We start from the raw sequence: 15910 nt of genomic DNA, 5'->3' as shown, positions 1-15910 counted from the left end.
TTGACTCCCACTCATCCAGACCTCTGTTCTTGCCACACTTTTTCCAGAAAACCTACCCTTGATATCTCTGATTTGGTCAAATGCCCCTATTATGGGTTTTTGGAGCGTCATGCAAAGGTACCTTTCTTTCCCTTCAATTTACTTGTCAGGGTTGCTTCTATGATTCTCAAGTTAATGTACTTCTTTCTCAGTAGTCTATTAGCCCATGAAGGCAGAGACCATGTCTACTTCTGCTCACCTTTTTATTCATACTCCCTAGAATAATGCTTAGCCCATAACTAGGCATTTGATAAGTATTTATTGGATAAATAAATGGAAGCTGCTATCAGGAATTAGAAAGACAATGGGGTGGGGATCCTGCTATCAGGAATTAGAAAGACAATGGGGTGGGGACAGGAAGGGAGGGATCACTTAGAACAATAAGCTAGTTGGTCTGAGAAATATTGTATGGAGATCCAAGCTGTGGCAGCAGTGTAAGGAACAAATAGTTATTGATTTAGGAACCAGGTTTAAATCTGAAGAAATCAAGAGTATAAAGGGAAGCCTGGAGCTGAGATAAGCCAAGATCGGCTGTGTCTCCAGAAGTAAAGTTGGGTTAACAAGTTTTGTCCTTTTCAATGATGGCTGTCCCCACCACCAACACCCCCTACCCCCATGGGAGACAGCTCCTTTTGCTCATGGGCATGCCCTCCCTGGAGAAGGGAATCTATCCTAGCATGCAGACAAAGATAGCTGGTTAATCCTTGTGCTACTATCCTTTCGAAATTTGTCAGAATGACACTTGGATACAAATATTTTCCCCCCTTGGTATGTCTAATGTACAGTTATTTTAATAAAATTCACACATTGCTGAAACAATTTTAAGCACACCTAGTAATATTGTTTAGATATTAAATGGAAATAGTAAAAAGATGACAGCTGTATTAAGTCCCATTGTGATTAGGCAAATTACTTTTTCATAATGAATTAATAGTTTGAGTGTAATATTATATTGATGAGTTCCATGTAAGATTTACTGAATTTAGTAAATCATTGCCTTTGGTGGTTTCTTTGTAGTCGATAAAAGGAAAGTTGTGTTTCTATTAGACAAATTTGGTGACACCTGGACATATAGTAATCAGATATAAAATCGTAACTTATAGCTGTGGCTTTCATATATGCATGTACCTCCCCAAATTCTTAAGTCTAATTAATATTTGAAAGTAGCAAGTAAGCCTATTTAAAATTAATCTTTTTACTTGTACTTTTTTATTGTAAAATGTATATCACATAAAATTTACCATTTTCATCATTAAATTTTTTAATTTTTAAATTATAAAATACATATGACATCAAATTTACTGTCTTTACCATCTTTAAGTGTACAGTTCAATGATAAAGATATTCACATTGTGCTACCATCACCACCGTCCATCCACAGAACTCTTTTCATCTTTCCAAACTGAAACTCTGTACCTATTAAACACTAACTTCCCATCCCCCTCCCTCAACCTCTTAATCCCTGGAAACCACCCTTCTTCTTCTTTTTATGAATTCCACTACTCTACATACCTCATATAATTAGAATCATATAGTATTGTCCTTTTCTGACTGGTTTATTTCACTTATCCTAATGTCTTCAGGATTCAGATTTCCTTCCTTAAGGCTGAATAATATTTCATTATATTTATCTACCACCTGTTGTTTGTCCATTTGTCTGTTGATGAACACTTGTGGTGTTTCCACCTTTTGGCTTTTGTGAATTATGCTGCTGTGAATGTGGATGTACAGATGTTTTTGAGACCTTGCTTTCAATTCTTTTGGATATATATCCAGAAGGGGAATTGCAGGATGATATGGTAGTTCTATTTTTAATCTTTTGAGTAACTACCATATTGTTTTCCATAGCGGCTGCACCATTTTTCATCCCTACTAACATTGCACAAGGGTCCAATTTATCCACATCTTTGTCAGCACCTGTTATTTTTCCGTTTTCTGTTTTGTTTTGGATAGTAGCCATCCTGATAGGGGTGCACTGGTATCTCATAGTGATTTTGACTTGCATTTCCCTAACGATTAGTGATAGTTATCTTTTCCTTTGCTTATTGGCCATCTATATGTCTTCTTTGGAGAAACATCTATTTAAATCTTTTGCCATTTTTTAATCGAGTTATTTGATTTTTGTTGTTGAGTTATAGGAGTTCTTTATATATTCTGGATATCAATCTCTTGTCAGATTTATGATTTGCAAGTATTTTCTCCCATTCTGTGGATATTGCCTTTTCACTCTGTTTATAGTGTCCTTTGATAGGCAAAAGTTTTTAATTTCAATGTTTAGTTTATCTGTTTTTTCTTTTGTTGCCTGTGACCTGTACATTTTTAAGTAAAAAAAAAAAACTGTAAAGTTGCTTTTCAAGATAAGAAGTATGGCAATAAGAGTCTTTCATTCTAAATTGTCATTAAATTAAATGAATATATAGTATGTATTTCCAAAACATTTTAGGTACCTGTTAACAAACTATCAATTCTCCAAAATTGACTTAAATACAACTCACCTATTCAATTTTTAACGTTATAAAAGAGAAGTCTTGCTAGCTATTTTCGCCATAGAATTATAACCTTTTGATAAGTTGTAACATCTTTAAAGCCAGTAAATATAAATATTATTTTTCTCTTCATGATTACCAATTATTTGGTGTAGAATGTAATTTTTGGAAAAAAATATATTTCAGCATCTCAAGAAACAGTCCAAAGGGAACTTGATGTTGTATTTATTGAAAGAGTTTATTGAAGGTGGTGTTCATTACAGCACACAAGGATTGCTTCCTAGGAGAAATCTTTTTTTTTTTTTTTTTTTTTTGATCTGGCTTTAGTGTCAGGAATGGATGGGCTTCTCTAAAAATCTGGCTTGCTTTTATCTAATGAATGCTTTAAACTGTGTACCCGATCCTGCTTTCTCCTTCATTAGCTTCGAGAACATTTACAGGCAATGTTTAGGTCTCCCCACACTTTAGCAAGTCTGATATTCTGCATTGGTATGATTTTTTTTTTTTTTGTATTACGATTATTTCTGGCTTCTATTTTAAGACTAATAGTATTTTCCCTTAATCATTTTTTCTCATTTACTTTTAACTTGTGTGAGCCTGCAGAGTCGTATGTGCACATGTATGTGTAAATGATGTATCTAAATCCCTTTTGATGCCAATATAATTTAAATACAGTAAATGTATTTCAAAACAATGTCTTTAAAGTTTTAAATGGAAAATGGAAAAATATTTTTAATATGACTTTTGGTATGGTACAGATGATCAGTTTGGAAACAAACCTTTCACCCCTCCCTCATTCCTTTGAATTTAGTATAGGCTTAAAGGGCAGGGATGTGGTCAGGGGACTTGGATTTAGACCTTGCTTTACTGTTTATTAAGCTGCAGGATCCTGGGCGTGGTCACTAAATCTCAATTTTCTTATCTGTAAAACCAAGATAATGACATATAATTCCTCAGATTGTTCTAAAGATTAAATGAGAAAATGTTCCCAAGGTGCTTGAAACAGTGCTTGGCACACAATGAGCACAAAAAATAAATGGGAAGTATCACTGTTAATCAACATCAACTCTTCCATTTGGAAGGAATGGGAAACTCCTGCCAGCTTAGCATTTTCTAAAAGAAATTAGAACATAGTAAGTGCTAACAGGCCCAGAAAAAACTAGTCCTTCCTTTTCTGTTTTATTTGGTTTTCTTGAGAATCCATGTAAGAAGAAATCATAGACTATTATAGGTCAACTGCTTGCTTATAGAAGGAGGTGATGGAAGGATGGCGTTGAGGAACGTAATAAAGAGGAGTTCTCAAGTCAGGGTGTCTTATATTGGTTTCAGTGATATCTTAAAACTGTTGGCAGTGTTTCTCCTTCCATTCATTTTATTCATTCTTCAAATAGAATGCTAACTGTGTACTCTACACTGTATTCAGTTCATCAGAGTATACTGGCATAGAATTCAAACGTAGGTAATTTAAGCTTTTTTTTTTTTCATGTAGATCTGAAGGATTATTATTTTATTAACCACTGTCCTATGTTATCTCTTCTTCATTTTAACAATTGTATGTTTCTAGCAGCCCCATTTTACCCCTTTCTTTCTGAAAGCATATAAATACAATTTATTTTGAGATCTATTTTTTTTTTCAGTCTTGAAATGGTTTTATGTAATCAAAACATATTGGACTTGAGAATCCTCTAGGACTAGGTTTTAATCCTTGCTCTGCCAGTCAGTTAGTTACTGTGTACACTTAGAGAGTTACCTAATTTCATAAAGCTTTAGTTCCTTCATATCTAAAGTTGGTATAGCAATAGTCCCTTTTGCCCCATGTGACACTTTCCTATCCACTCTCCATCCTTAACGATACCATGTAATTTCCTAAAGGAATATTCTACATGCAAGTCCTCTACTTTCTCACCTGTCAACTCCATGCTCTGCCTGGTTTCTATTTTTATAATTATGATACTCTCTGGTTAAAGTCACTGATAAATCTCCTACTTGTCACATTCAGAGTGGGCTTCGAACTCTTGGCAACCTGACCTAGAGTTTTCTTTTACCCCAGTCATGTATTACCAGTATTAAAACATTCTCTTCCATTCCTTTCTGTGATACCACCCTTTCTTCATTTCTTCCATTCCTCTCTGGCTGCACTTTCTCAGTTTTCCTTACAGATTTGCTTCTACCAAAGCCTTTACATTTTGGAGTTTCTTAAGGTTCAGTTCTAAATCCCCTCTTCGCTGTTGTCATTTTCCCTCATAGCTTCAATTTTCTACCTTTACACCAATGGCTTTCAAATATGTCTCCCGAGCAGATCTTTATTTCTGACTACTCAACATTGCTACCTACCTGTCTCAAAGGAACTGTAATCCCAGTTTGTCCAGAAGGAAACTGCTTCTCCTTTGATATTTCCATTGTCTCTGAGTAATGTCACCGTTTATCCATTTCTGTGATCCAGAAATGTAGGCACATCTTCCTTCTCATCTTCTGCTTCACACACTCAATCCAGCACAAAGTCCTGCCTATTTTATCTTCTATCCAATCTATCTCTTCCTTTTCTGCCATTATCCTAGGACAAGCTACCAGCATTTCATACTTAAAGTACTTCAAATGTCACCCAATCTGCCTCCCTCTTGGCAGCCTCCAATTCATTTACCATACTGCAGCTGGAGAAGTGTTCACAAAACACAAACACTTTTAATGCTACCTATTTCAAACTCATTAGTACTTTTTCATTACTCTTAGGGTCACAGGATTCTGACCATGGCCTGCAAGACCCTACATTGTCTCTCCCCTGGCCCATCTCTCTAACTGAATCATGCTCCATTTTCTTCCTCATCTCTGCATTTCAGCCACACAGAACTCTCAGTTTTTCAAATGTGCAGTGTTCCTTTTGTAGTATGTTGTTCCTTTTGTCTGCATTGTCCCCTCATCTCCTCCTCTTTGCCTAGTTAACTGTTTTTAAGCTTTTTGTTTTTCACAGCACAGTGTATTTTTCCTTCATAACAATTATCACAGCTTGTATTTATATTTTGGCAATTAAATGATCAATGGTTGTCTTTGATATTATACTTTAAACTCCATAAAGTCAGTGACCATATCAGTTTTTGCTAGACATTTGATTCCTAGTGCCTAGCACATAGTAATCACCTCAGAAATGACTGAGTATGTATCAGTGATGCTGCCCTTTAAGGCTCTATAATCTATTGAGAGAATTAAGATAGTAATACAAAGATTATAAAGGAATAGCATAGGTAATAAGTACCATAGTATAAAATTTATAGATATTAAGAGAAGAGAGACCCATCAGATTCCATGATTAAAACCAGATGGGGTTTCAGCAACTAAATATGTAGAAAAAGATAATCTGGTAATAGGAATCACATTAAGGAAATAGTTAAGTTCTTCGGCTTGGCTGCAACATAGGATATATGAATGATAATATGATAGAAATATAGTTTGGGGCCTGAATTTGGAGGCCCTTGAATACCAGAATAAGAGATAGGGCTTAAGGATAGGGCCTATCCTTAAGAGATAGAGCCAGAATAAGAGAAGGGCTTAAGGATGTCCTTAAACTTTGTTCAACTAACAAACAAGCAAAAATGATTATCTGTTAGATTGTAAAATGAAAGACATCCCTAATCCCTAGGTTTACAACTAATTCCTACCTGTGACTCATATTAAAGTTGTTTTTCTGTTAATAAAATATTTTTAATAAGGACTGCGAAGACTTGCAAAGAGAAAACAGTTTCAGCTTTAGTTAAAACTTTCTGAAACTATTAATTTGGGAGAGAAAGGATAATCTTGAAATAATTGTATAGAATATTTAGAGTTTATTTCATCTTTACATAAGGAACATTTAAATGTTTGTAAGCTGTCCTAAAAACCACTTGAGAAAAACTGTTCATTTAGCTGATTTACCATGTTCTGTATACAAAACTTTACAAATTTACAAAACCATTCGAACATTGTTTTGTGTAATGTGCCACTGCATTTTAAAGGTTGTTGTCTCAGATTACCATATATCAGTATTTTAAAATTAAGCAGTTTTAAGCAACTTGATAGTGTGTCTGTGGATTACTTTGCCCTCTCTAATTGGCCTTGATGTAGTATATCATTGGATATATTTGTAAGTACTTTTTTGTGAATATTCTGATTTGATATGTCATAACAAAAACAATCTTTATGTGGTCAAATCTATCTGTCTTTCCTATTTCTGGCTTTGGTTTGATACGGAACCCAGTTTTCTTCTAGAACCTTTTTATTTTCTGTATCCTGTATTTGTTTGTTATTTCTAACAGTTTTTAGTGGAGTCTTTAGGGTTTTCTATATAGAGCATCATGTCATCTGCGAAAACTGACAATTTGACTTCTTAATTCCCTATTTGGATGCCTTTTATATCTTTCTCTTGTGCCCAATTGCTGTAGCTGGGGCTTCCAATACTATATCGAATAGTAGTGATAATAGATGGCCAACAGCCTTGAGTGCCTTTTTATTTTATAATATTAAATCTTTAAGTGGTTGGCACTATCAGTTTCTATGCTGATATAGTGTTCTTCCTTACTTTTGTTTTCTTTTGAGCATCTAATAGGAGAGGAGAGTTTTAAACCAGATAAAATCTACTCTGGTTTAAAATGAAGAACCAGAAACAGATTGCAAGGAAAATAGTTTTGCAAAATGGGACAATTGACATATTGCCACTCAATCGAGATTTTGTTTTAGTCCCTGTCTTAAAGACAACATTAAGTTGTTAGAGAAAAAAATAGGTCTGGGGAGAGTAGAAATGGTGATGGTCAGTATAGTGAGGCTTGGCCTTCCAAGAAGCCTTCCGAAGACCACAGGGCAGTGATTGGTTTCCTACTGCGTTCATCAGTATGCATACCCTGCATCCTATACTAACCTTCCCAGACAGAATCCTGTTTATAGCCTCTGAGGTCTGCCAATCATCAAATTTAGTTAAAGGCCTCAATATACTTAAGCCACCACAGACTTAGTAGGTACTTCATAAATAGTTGTTGAATGGAATGCTGGCAACATTTTTCCCTGGCTTGAGTCTTTTATGTCATACACTATGATAAAACAATGTCAGAAAGAATTTTTTTCCAACAAAATTTTCATTTTAATAGTATTTTCAAAACATAGCGTAGCCTATAATTCATTTGTAATTTTAATTTTTTTATTTTTAAAATTAATAGAATAAAATTGACATTTAGGGTGCTACAGTTATATTAGTTTTAACACATGTACAGATTTAAGTAACCAACACCACAACTGGGATATACAGCAGTTTCATTACCCCAAAGACTCCCTCTCTCATGGTGCTTCACAGTCACAACCTCTTCATATTCCCGATCCCTGGCAACTGCTGTTCTTTTCTGCTGCTATTGTTTTGCCTTTTTCATTGTATAATATAAATGGAATCATTCAGTATAACCTCTGTCACATTGACCATTTTCTCTCAACATACCCTTGAGATCTATCCAAGTTGTTGTGTGTATTTGTAGTTCCTTTTTATCGCTGAGTAGTATTCTATGTTGTAGATGTCCCATAGTTTATTCTTGTTTGTATTATTTGTCAATCGTTAAAGTAGACATTGCCCATTTTTATTGGAATTTAGAATTGTCTAGTAGTGTAGATGCTTTTGAAGAAAAGTTTTTCTTATTATTTTGGTCAAACAAAATGTAAAGCTGATTATAGTAAAAGAGTAAATACACTTTTACTTACTAAGTAAGAGTGATAACCAGCTGATCTCTGAATTACATCAAGAATTTCTGTGGCTGTATCTTCCCAAAACGATATAGGAATTGTTAAACGAACTGTTTAACTACATAGGTTCTAGAGCAAAATCTCATTTTCTAGAATACTTCAGGAATTTGCTTTATTAAATATTCTGGGTATCTGTTAAGTATCCTATACATTTACATAGGTTGGCCAGTTTGCCAATAATTAGAAAACAGTAAAATTCTCTTAGTATTGAAATGCTACTAGATATAATTTTATCTATCATCTATCTATCTATCTATCTATCTATCTATCTATCTATCTATCTATCTATCTATATAATGACGTTGGTTAACGAAATCCAGTAAGTTTCAGGTGTACAGTTCAACAGTAAGGCATATATATATTGCATCATGTAATTTATCCTTTCCAGAAGTTTTAGGAAGTAACACAAGATCTTAAATATGAATTGTTTTCTGCTAGATTATTTATCATTACATACCGTCCTATGTATAGAAGAAAAATGTGGTTATATGAGCTTTCTGTCTGTTTACATTATAGAAAATGCCATTATTGTCTATAGTAGATGTTGCAATTAATACCTGAATGCTACATAGGTTCTAGAACTAAATCTTTAGGAATTTGATTCCTAACACTTTTTGGAGGTCCCCTCCCTCCAAAAAAGGCTTAAAAGTTAAAAAAAATTAAAAAGATCTTTGAATTTTAACCTTTTAGCAGGAGAATTCTTTGAAATTTTTGAATCAGGAAGTGGTTTTGATCAAGGAGTGTTTTTAGGGATGTGACAGTTATAGACTGGACATACCGATGCCAGAGGGAGCAGCTAGGTATCAGGGCAGGCTGTAAGCATGAATAAGTTGTTGACAGTGAGATCAGAAATGAGAGGACAGAGCAAGAACTATTTTGAATGAAATTATGTTTCTCACTAACTGGAAGATAAGAGATTAAATTGGGGAGTCATCAAAGATGGTCTGAGACTGGAAAAACTGTGGTAGAAATAGAGAAATAAGTTGCTTAGGGAGAATGAGATTGGAAATGAGGCAGTTGAATCTGGTATTATTGGTCATTGGTCATGGAAAAAAGCAGTGTCAGTGAAATGAGAGGACTCAAAACTAGCTTTAAAAAGTAAGATCTTCTGCCTTGAATTTTCATTCCTGTATATGAGGAAACAAAAAGATATTGGATTGATGCATGTTTGTTTTAATTTCCTAACTTAATTTGCAGAAGGGACACCGGTCCTCACAAATCTTCACGTAGTTCTTTATTCTTCACAGTAAATAGTGAGTGGCGACAGAACTCTAACAAATGAATTTACATTCTTATTTTTTTCCTGTGAACATCAGAGTGTGTTCCATTTTTATATAAGAGCACATGTGTTATGTATAAAATGACATATAAAGTAAAATTACCTGGAGTAGGGGCAGTCATTCTCTAACATCCATTTTAAATGTTTTTTTAAAAGATTTTGAACATTAAATATAATAATTTGCATATTCCATTTCTACTTCCACATTATGGTGGATTTATTTTTTTATTTTATTTCATCTTTCTTCTGTAATATCATTGATTTACTGAAAATTTGTTCATCCTTAGGATACATCGCAAATATCATTTTGTAAATGTTTCATTATTTTTGGAACCTCTTTCTAGCTCTATGATTATGTTCATTCCTCTTCCCTATAGATGGTAGAAAACAGTGTAATTTACCAAAACAGTCAGGCACATGTCATAGTTATGATTTCAAGCCTTCTTTTCAATTGTTTTAAGGCATGGTCTTAGACAAAGAGAATAGTTTGTTTAATGTTTCAATTGACAAGTGTATGATTTTCTTCATGGTAAATTTGTGTGGTTTAGAGTATGGATCAAAATGTACTTTCTATGTGTTTTCTTAAGAACAATAGATGGGAATTAGTAAGTGGAGGTTATAAATTTTACTTGGTATTATTTATAACATATCAATGAGAAAGGGTAACATTTTGCGGATCCTAAGGAAATAATTCATGCAACATTAGAAGTTAAAATCTTAGGAAAATGGGGTAGCAATAAAATTTTTAAAATCTGGTATATATTTGTTTGTCATTTTCTCTATCTACTGTTACAGTGTTGAAGACTAGTCATATAATCACTAAAGAATTTCTCATTCTTGAAAATAAAATAAAGCTCCACTTTCAATAAAATAGTGTGTGAGTGAGAACGGTTTTAATTATTACATGTATGCTGCATAGATCCTAGAATCATGAGGTTTAGATCTTTAGTCCTATTTTATAATTTATTCATTTTTGTGTTTTTTTAGATGACTCTTTCTGGACCATATTTTCTCCATACACAAATTTGAGATGTTGATTTTGACCTTTCAGTCAAAACAACAACTCGAAAATATTATAAAGTCATTGATTATAATTCAGGTGAGAAAAAATGTATAAAAGCACCTTCTAGTTCATAAATACTGACAAAAAGTCACATTACTATAATTTTGTTATATCCTAACTGTATATTTACCAAGATACTTCCTATATTATGGGGTAATATACTTTAATAATTAAATTAGGCACCAATTGATGAGATATAAGATAAGCCTGTCTCCCTTATTTTTAGCCTGCCACTTACTATGTGACTTGTTCTGTTACCTTAATAATGATGCTCTCATTGGTGCTCTAGGAGATCCTTTATCATTCCTTTACATAGAGGAATCATAAGAAAAATCAATATAATGACATTCTATCTCATATTATTCAGCAATGTATCAAGACATGAGTGCCTCAAAATGCCATGTACCAAACACTTTTTCCCTATTGTATTTTTAGAATTAGCTTTTATATGAAATGCTCCTTTTTTGCTCTGGCCAGGTTATATAACAAAATTAAATGCCTAATTTGTTCAGTTAATACTTATTAAACACCGCTCTTTGTCAGTCATTGCATTAAGCCCTGGGTTCTCCAAATTCAGAAGACACAATGCCCAACTTCAAGAAAATTTTAGGCTGTTTATTGGGCACACAGACATGGGAACAAAGAACTATAATGTAGGCATTGTTGTAGTGGAGGCTTGTAGAGTGGGAGATTGGGAAGTGTGGAGGATGTCTGGGATGAGTCATCTGTATAGGAAGGCAAAGTCTAGATCAGCAAGAGCCTTGAACACGATAAATGAGTTCAGATTTTATTCCATCATAAATATGAGGAAACATTGAAAAAGTCTGAGGTAGATAATGACATCAGAATTTTTATGTTGAGAAAGATGAATTGGAAGGGATCATGAAGCAACAAGAAAACCATAAAACTGCTTTAGTCCAGATGAGAGAGATACATGGCCTGATTTAGGAAGATGGCAGTGGAGAATGAGAGGAAAGGATATATGTAAGAGATATATCAGAGGAGCAATTGTTAGGACATGGATATTGGTTGGAATCAGAGATATAAGGAAGGTGGATAAATCTAAGATGGCTCCTATATAATTGGTTTTTATATTGGGAAAGATGGTGGTGCTATTCATTGAGACAGTGAATACACCAAGGAAGACTCCTCTGGAGAAGAAAATGAAAAATTGTAGACATGTTGAGATGTGTAGATACATAGGTTTGACATTTATGTGGGAGGTCTGAAGTGTTAGATGGTAGTTGAAGACATGGGCATGGATGAGATTGTTCATTTAGAATATAAAGAGTGAGAGTTAAGGGTGCCAGGAAAAAGGGGTCCTTGGAGTGGAGAGCAACAATATTTTAGGATAGTTGGACAAAGTGTCCTGAAAGGGGACTGAGAAGGAATAGACAAAAAAGCAAGAGAACCAGGAGAGAGCAATGTACACATACTAATGGAGAATGAAAGAAAAAGAAGATAGTATAGACAGACTACAGGGTAACTCAAGTTACTTTAAGAAAGTTTGAGAATATAATAAAGACATGTGTGACCTTGGTACTAGACCCTATCAGAACCAGGCAGCTCTCTCCGTGGCTACATAATCTTTCTATTATGGGATTTTGCTTCCCTTTGCACATTTGTTCTAACCTCATCTCTGCTTTCTCTACTTGCTTATAATTTCTGCTTTGTCATAATTTCATCTCCCTACTTGACATAATCAAGACCTTTTAGTATTTGCAAATTGCCTTATTTTCTTGGTATTTCTTACTTTAATAATCTGAAGAGAAATTATCTGTTTCGTCCAGTTCATCATTTGTATGAGGACATTTCATAGGTAATTGAATCTGACCCATTCAATGGTCTAGCCAATCACTTACAAAGTGCCCAGAGTACTCTTGAGAAATGTATTCACTTTGGACTTCCACTTTTGGATTTGAGTAAAACACAAATGATAGTAGATTAAGGAGTACATTACAGGTGAGGAAATAAAGGTAAGGGGCTTGACTCTGAAGGGAATAACAGACTAGTGGGAAACACAGGATCAAGGAAATCAAGGAAAGGGGAAAAGTTTTATTTTCTTAAGATGTCAGTGGTTCAAACATAGAAAGAGTCCATAAATAGGAAGTGGTTGAAATAAAGAAAGAGAGTATTTCATTTTTCAGTTGTTGAAGTAGTGTTAAGATGACAAAAGATGAGATTCCAGAACACTGATTAGCCTTGTAAAGGAAGAAGGGTATCTCTCCTGCTGCAATGGGGTTAAAGAAGGAAGGAGGAGTGGGATGCAGATAAGTTTGGAAGGAGGAGAACCTGCCCATTAGCACACTTTATGAAATAGTCAACAACGAGAACGGCTGAGACCAGAGGTAAAGCATCTGCGGTAATTGCTGAGGAAAATTCAAATAGGAATCTAACAACTAGGGATATGATGAAGGTATTCTGTGCCACCTCACCGCCCCCCCCCACCCCACTGCAGCCTATATATAGATTGGAAAAAGGTGGATGATTGAATTAATCCAGAGTTGAAAGGGACTGGACTTGTGGATTGGTAGGAGTTAATGCTTGTTTTATTTTTCCTATTTGTTTGGTTTAACTAGTTTTTATTCTCGTCTTCCATATTTTTCTTTTGCAGGTCTTGATGACTGTCTGCAGCAGTATATTAAGAACTTTGAGAGGGAGAAGATCAGTGGGGACCAGCTACTGCGCATTACACATCAGGAGCTAGAAGATCTGGGGGTCAGCCGTATTGGGCATCAGGAACTGATCTTGGAAGCAGTTGACCTTCTGTGTGCACTGGTAAGGACATAAAACTGGCAAGGAGGGAGACTTCACTTTGTCTCCTGTTTTCTCTCCTTTTAAAATTATTTTTTCCTCTTTTATGTTTTGTTTCTTTCCTTCTTTTTCTTCTCTTTTAAAAAAAAATTTAAATGCAAGAAGAAAAAAATCCCCCAATTCTCAACCAGCCGGATGTGGTATTTTCTTACTTCATTGAATTTGATATAATATAAAGTGCCAAATTACAAATCAAAGTGGCTTGTAACTCAACTGGTGGTGACATTACATGTGGCTGCTTGAAAAACTTAAATTAGAGCTCACTGAGGGAGCTTTCATATGAGCATTTGTAATATCCAATTGTATATAATCAGGTATAAAGTCCATTCCTTTCTAAAAGTTTTGATTTACTATCACAAATATTAAGTTATCCTATTTTAGAAAAGTCATCCTTAAAGTAATCAAATTATTTGTCTTCTTTATGTATACACCCAATAAAAATGGAATATTGTACATTATATGGTTACTTTTGTATATGAAAAGAGCATTGCCTAATTAGACAAGATAATTCAATGTCAATAATCCTGCAAGATTCTATTAGTACATTAGATATTCTGAGAGGAACATAGGGGTTTTTTTTGCCCATGTTAGTTAGCTAAGATAACACTAACCTGACTGGTTTTAAATTCTTCCAGATATTTGTGAGGGAGTTAGGACTACAATGAGAAAGAACATAAATCTTGTAATATAGAAATCTTGGATTGAAATTACTGACACTTGAAGTTACTGATATTTGTGGGCAAGTAGTTTTACCATAGCCTTATTTAGTTCTTTTATTTAAAATGGAGATAATAGCAGCTACCTTTTGGTGGTGGTATGAAAAGAAAATGAGATAGTGTTTAAATAGTGTTTAATTCAGTGCCTGACACACAGTAGGCATTTAGTAAGTAGTTTCTATTATTAAGATGATGATTAATAAGAAATGACTAGATAATTAAACATAATTCAAGAATCGATCAATACACTCAGCACTGTGTGTGTCAGATGTAAGATCCAGTTCCTGCCCTCTTGAAAAGCCTAGTAGGGGAGAGTGACATACAAATAATCAATTGCAGTACTGTAGTATAATTATTAAAATGAAAGTATGAGCTACGTATTATGGGGGCAGAGATGAGAAAATAACTAGCTTTGACTAAGATAGATGGGTTTATAGTACAAAAGAGATAACAGTTAAGCAGCCTAGTAGAGGATAATGGACATGTGTTTGGTAGGTAGAGGAACAGACGAAACAACACATAAATAGGCACACATGCCTGGTGCATTTGAAAAATGGTAAGCTATTTGGGATGACAAACATAGATGGGAAACAGTGGCAGAAAATTAGGCTATAAAAGATAGAATAATAGAGCCAGACTGTAAAATACCTTAACATCATGATAAGAAATTTGTATTTCCTAGTATGGGGATCGGAGAACCGTGCAAGAATGATCAAATAATTTTTTTAAGATAACTGATGGTAGTGAAAAGGATAGAATGGAGTGAGCATAAACAAGACAGAGAGAATAATTAGGAAATGTTGAAAATAATCTACTCAGGTTATGAGTAGGGCTTAAACTAGGATATGCAACAGGAAGAGAGAAGATCTGGTGAATATGAGGGGTGAGATAAAGGAAGGAGTTGAGAAAGATTCCATCTTTTCTAGCTGCAGAGATAGAGCAGATGATCTTGCAATAATGATGATGATGATTAATAAGAAATGAGTAGATAATTAAATGTAATTCAAGAATCAATCAACACTCTTACATGTACACTTATTCCTTATCTAAATCAGCAAGAATAGCAGCAAGAATAGATTTAAGTGGGAATATAAATTGAGTTTTGAATTTGTCGAATTTGAGGCATCTGTTGAACATATGAATTTGGAGTTAAGAAGTGGCTGAAGATACAGATTTTGGGGTCTCAAGGGTATAGGGATTGAGACCATGATAGATCATCCAGGAAGAGCCTGTAGAATATAAAGAACAAAGGATGCAGCTCGATATTTGGGCTGAGTAGGAAGAAGAGGAAGCTACAGAGAAGGCTTATGAGCAGTCAGAGAAGCATGAAGACAACTACAAAATAGTTGTCACAAAAGCAATGGGGAGTATTATTTTCATCAGGGCACATCAATAATGTCACCAAATTTCACCAAAAAAAAAAAAAAAAAAGCCAATAGGATAAGCAAGGAAAAAAGACCTGATTGAAAGCAGTTTCTAAAGAAGAGTAGAATCTGAAACCATACTGAATAGCATCTCCCACTTAAACATTACCTTACTTGTCATTTCCTTAGAGACAATCCTTGATCACTTCCTCACCCTCGTTTGGTCTAAAATTACCCCCCAACCACCATCACTGTTATTCTCTTTCTTAACCCTCATGTCATTTTGTAATTAGGTATTTATATTTGTATTTATCAGTTTAATGTCTGTTTCTTTCACTAGACTGTAAGCTATGTGGGAAAAGTGACTATGCTTATTGAACACCTAATTAGCACATATG

General features: G+C 34.3%; 1 protein-coding gene across 6 annotated transcripts in view; it reads left to right on the top strand.

Annotated features, from left to right (window-relative positions):
- Positions 1-15910, top strand: part of CNKSR2 (connector enhancer of kinase suppressor of Ras 2) — a 265996-nt gene that overhangs the window by 49098 nt on the left and 200988 nt on the right. For all 6 annotated transcript variants that reach the window (XM_006911616.2, XM_006911617.2, XM_025046618.1 and 3 more), the window contains exon 2: positions 13233-13396. In XM_006911616.2, coding sequence (XP_006911678.1) covers positions 13233-13396 — 164 coding nt within the window. The remainder of the gene's footprint in view (positions 1-13232; positions 13397-15910) is intronic.

Source organism: Pteropus alecto, unplaced genomic scaffold, assembly GCF_000325575.1.
Source record: "Pteropus alecto unplaced genomic scaffold, ASM32557v1 scaffold23, whole genome shotgun sequence".
Lineage (NCBI taxonomy): Eukaryota > Metazoa > Chordata > Mammalia > Chiroptera > Pteropodidae > Pteropus > Pteropus alecto.
Note: the sequence above shows the minus strand (reverse complement) of the source record. Positions and strands in the feature narration are given on the sequence as shown.